Source organism: Notothenia coriiceps, unplaced genomic scaffold (assembly GCF_000735185.1).
Source record: "Notothenia coriiceps isolate Sejong01 unplaced genomic scaffold, NC01 NC01_scaffold00005787, whole genome shotgun sequence".
Classification (NCBI taxonomy): Eukaryota; Metazoa; Chordata; class Actinopteri; order Perciformes; family Nototheniidae; genus Notothenia; species Notothenia coriiceps.
Window position 1 is genome coordinate 141,992 of NW_011338488.1, and position 2,690 is coordinate 144,681.

The 2,690-nt window shown below is 43.6% G+C and overlaps 1 protein-coding gene across 1 annotated transcript in view; it reads left to right on the forward strand.

The window, feature by feature from the left end:
• The first annotated feature begins 424 nt into the window (after positions 1-424).
• The window catches only part of LOC104943203 (EF-hand and coiled-coil domain-containing protein 1-like), a 4,139-nt gene continuing 1,873 nt past the window's right edge, over positions 425-2,690 (forward strand). The window contains exons 1-4 of the mRNA XM_010768540.1: positions 425-497; positions 702-837; positions 918-1,056; positions 1,720-1,830. Of these exons, the coding sequence (XP_010766842.1) occupies positions 458-497; positions 702-837; positions 918-1,056; positions 1,720-1,830 (426 nt within the window). The 5' untranslated portion in view covers positions 425-457. The remainder of the gene's footprint in view (positions 498-701; positions 838-917; positions 1,057-1,719; positions 1,831-2,690) is intronic.

Sequence of the window (2,690 nt, forward strand, 5' to 3'; positions counted from 1 at the left end):
TCATTCAGCAATCCTGAAGGAAGTGCATACAGTACATGGATGTTGCTGTATAAGGAGTGTGTGTGTCATTATTTACACATCATTTGCCTTTGTGCTCTACTGATTTGAAATTCAATTCACTGATGCCAGCAGCTTAAGTTACACTCAGTCTGAAGTAGAGTGCTGTGTGAAAGTGGATGGGGTTAACTTTTTACAAACGCCACTGCATTCAAGTTTTATTTGCACCCACAATGCACTAGAGATACTTCAAACCTGCTGTGTGTGACTTCATCTCCACAGCATGAAGGCAACGTTTGTTTAAAGCTGATAAGATGCTTTGACAGTGAGAGAGACAAATCAAGAGGGTATCTCCTATATACTGAAAGTTAGCCTTTTTAGTACAAACTCTTTGTGAAATGTCTCTACCATTGCCACCCTTAGATCCCGCTGCACCTGCATCCCTGATCCAAATCAACACATGTACCCAATTGGTGAAGATGACGCCTGTGACAAGACAGGTGAGTGGCTGGAAAACAGATTGATCACTGAGGGATTAGGTATCAGGAAGGCTTTCTAAATGAACTCTTAAAGAGGCCCTGTCATGCTTTCCTGTCGTGGTTTTATACTGTAGGTTAGTGTGCATGTAAATGGTCTGAAAAAGGCTACAAACCCAAAGTGAAATGTTGTTAAGAAAGTAAAGTACCAGCTTCTACTGTTTTCAGAGGCGGGGTGTCTGCAGAGAGCAGTGGAAGGGAAAGATGCCTCTGATGAAGAGGAGGATGACAGAGGGATGAGAGAGGAAGGACAGGGCTGCCTGTTGGAGGTGAAGAAGAGCCGACTGCACAGCTGTGGAAAAGGGTTAGCTAACATCCAACACGCCACTGTGGACACATTTTCCATATAACATGTCTGACTTTTCCTTTCCTTTCTCCCTGCAGATGTCAGAGCCATATGGGTTCTCAGAGTCACCTGCATGATAGAAACTTCATCAGCACTTTTAAGGACAGCAGGGGGCGCTACAGCCAGAAAGGACCAAACCAAGAGCAGCCAGAGGGAGGCAGCTTTGAAAAAGAAAAGGTGGGGAGAGAGAAACGTGGTTATGATAATGGATCAAATGCAGCCTAACAAAGAGCTATTACAAACAGGTTTAAAGCTCTAGAACAGGGGTGTCCAAACTACGGCCCGGGGGCCAAATGCGGCCCGCGGACCATTTTGAATCGGCCCACAGCAAATTCAAAAAGTATAATAAAATATGGCCCACAAATGAAACTTGTGCTTGTTATATTGTACTTCTTAAACATAAATGTAAAAATATATTACACAGTATTATTCATGTGTTAATAAGAAACATTTTCTAACAAATCTACGTTGATAAGAAAAAAAAACAATGACTTATTTACATAATAAGCTTGAAATATACCCTTCATATTTCTCCTTATTATAATCAATCTGAGGCTTCTCTTTTAAGAGATGAGCTGCCAACACTCACACGCATAATTTACCTACATTTGATTGATTGTGCTAACTTATAACTGAACTTATGAGGCTACATACCTCCAGTGAGTGGCCCAGCCCTTCGTATATTGTTCTGTGTGTGGCCCTCGATGAAAAAAGTTTGGACACCCCTGCTCTAGAACCAAGTTGTCAAATCAGGTATGGGAAAAGGAGAATTACCTGTGGACTAGTCTGTAGTGAAAGAGAAAGGAAGAAGTAAAGTTGATACTGTGTTGCTTTTGCCAGAGGCCTAAAGAAGAGGAGGACAAGATGAGGCCGGAGGAGAAAGCACGTCTGTCTCTGCTGGAGGACAAACTCACTGATGCTCTCACACTGCTGCTGCAGCTACGCAACAAGGTTCACACACACACACACACACACACACACACACACACACACACACACACACACACACACACACACACACACACACACACACACACACACACACACACACACACACACACACACACACACACACATACCATGTATACANTTAGCTAACATCCAACACGCCACTGTGGACACATTTTCCATATAACATGTCTGACTTTTCCTTTCCTTTCTCCCTGCAGATGTCAGAGCCATATGGGTTCTCAGAGTCACCTGCATGATAGAAACTTCATCAGCACTTTTAAGGACAGCAGGGGGCGCTACAGCCAGAAAGGACCAAACCAAGAGCAGCCAGAGGGAGGCAGCTTTGAAAGAGAAAAGGTGGGGAGAGAGAAACGTGGTTATGATAATGGATCAAATATAGCCTAACAAAGAGCTATTACAAACAGGTTTAAAGCTCTAGAACCAAGTTGTCAAATCAGGTATGGGAAAAAGAGAATTACCTGTGGACTAGTCTGTAGTGAAAGAGAAAGGAAGAAATAAAGTTGATACTGTGTTGCTTTTGCCAGAGGCCTAAAGAAGAGGAGGACAAGATGAGGCCGGAGGAGAAAGCACGTCTGTCTCTGCTGGAGGACAAACTCACTGATGCTCTCACACTGCTGCTGCAGCTACGCAACAAGGTTCACACACACACACACACACACACACACACACACACACACACACACACACACACACACACACACACACACACACACACACACACACACCCTAACCCTAACCATTACCCTAACCCTAATCCTAAACCTAACCCTAACCCTAACCTAATGAAGTCTTCACACTAAAATTAATGATTCCCCTGTAAACAGATGTAGGTCCCCACA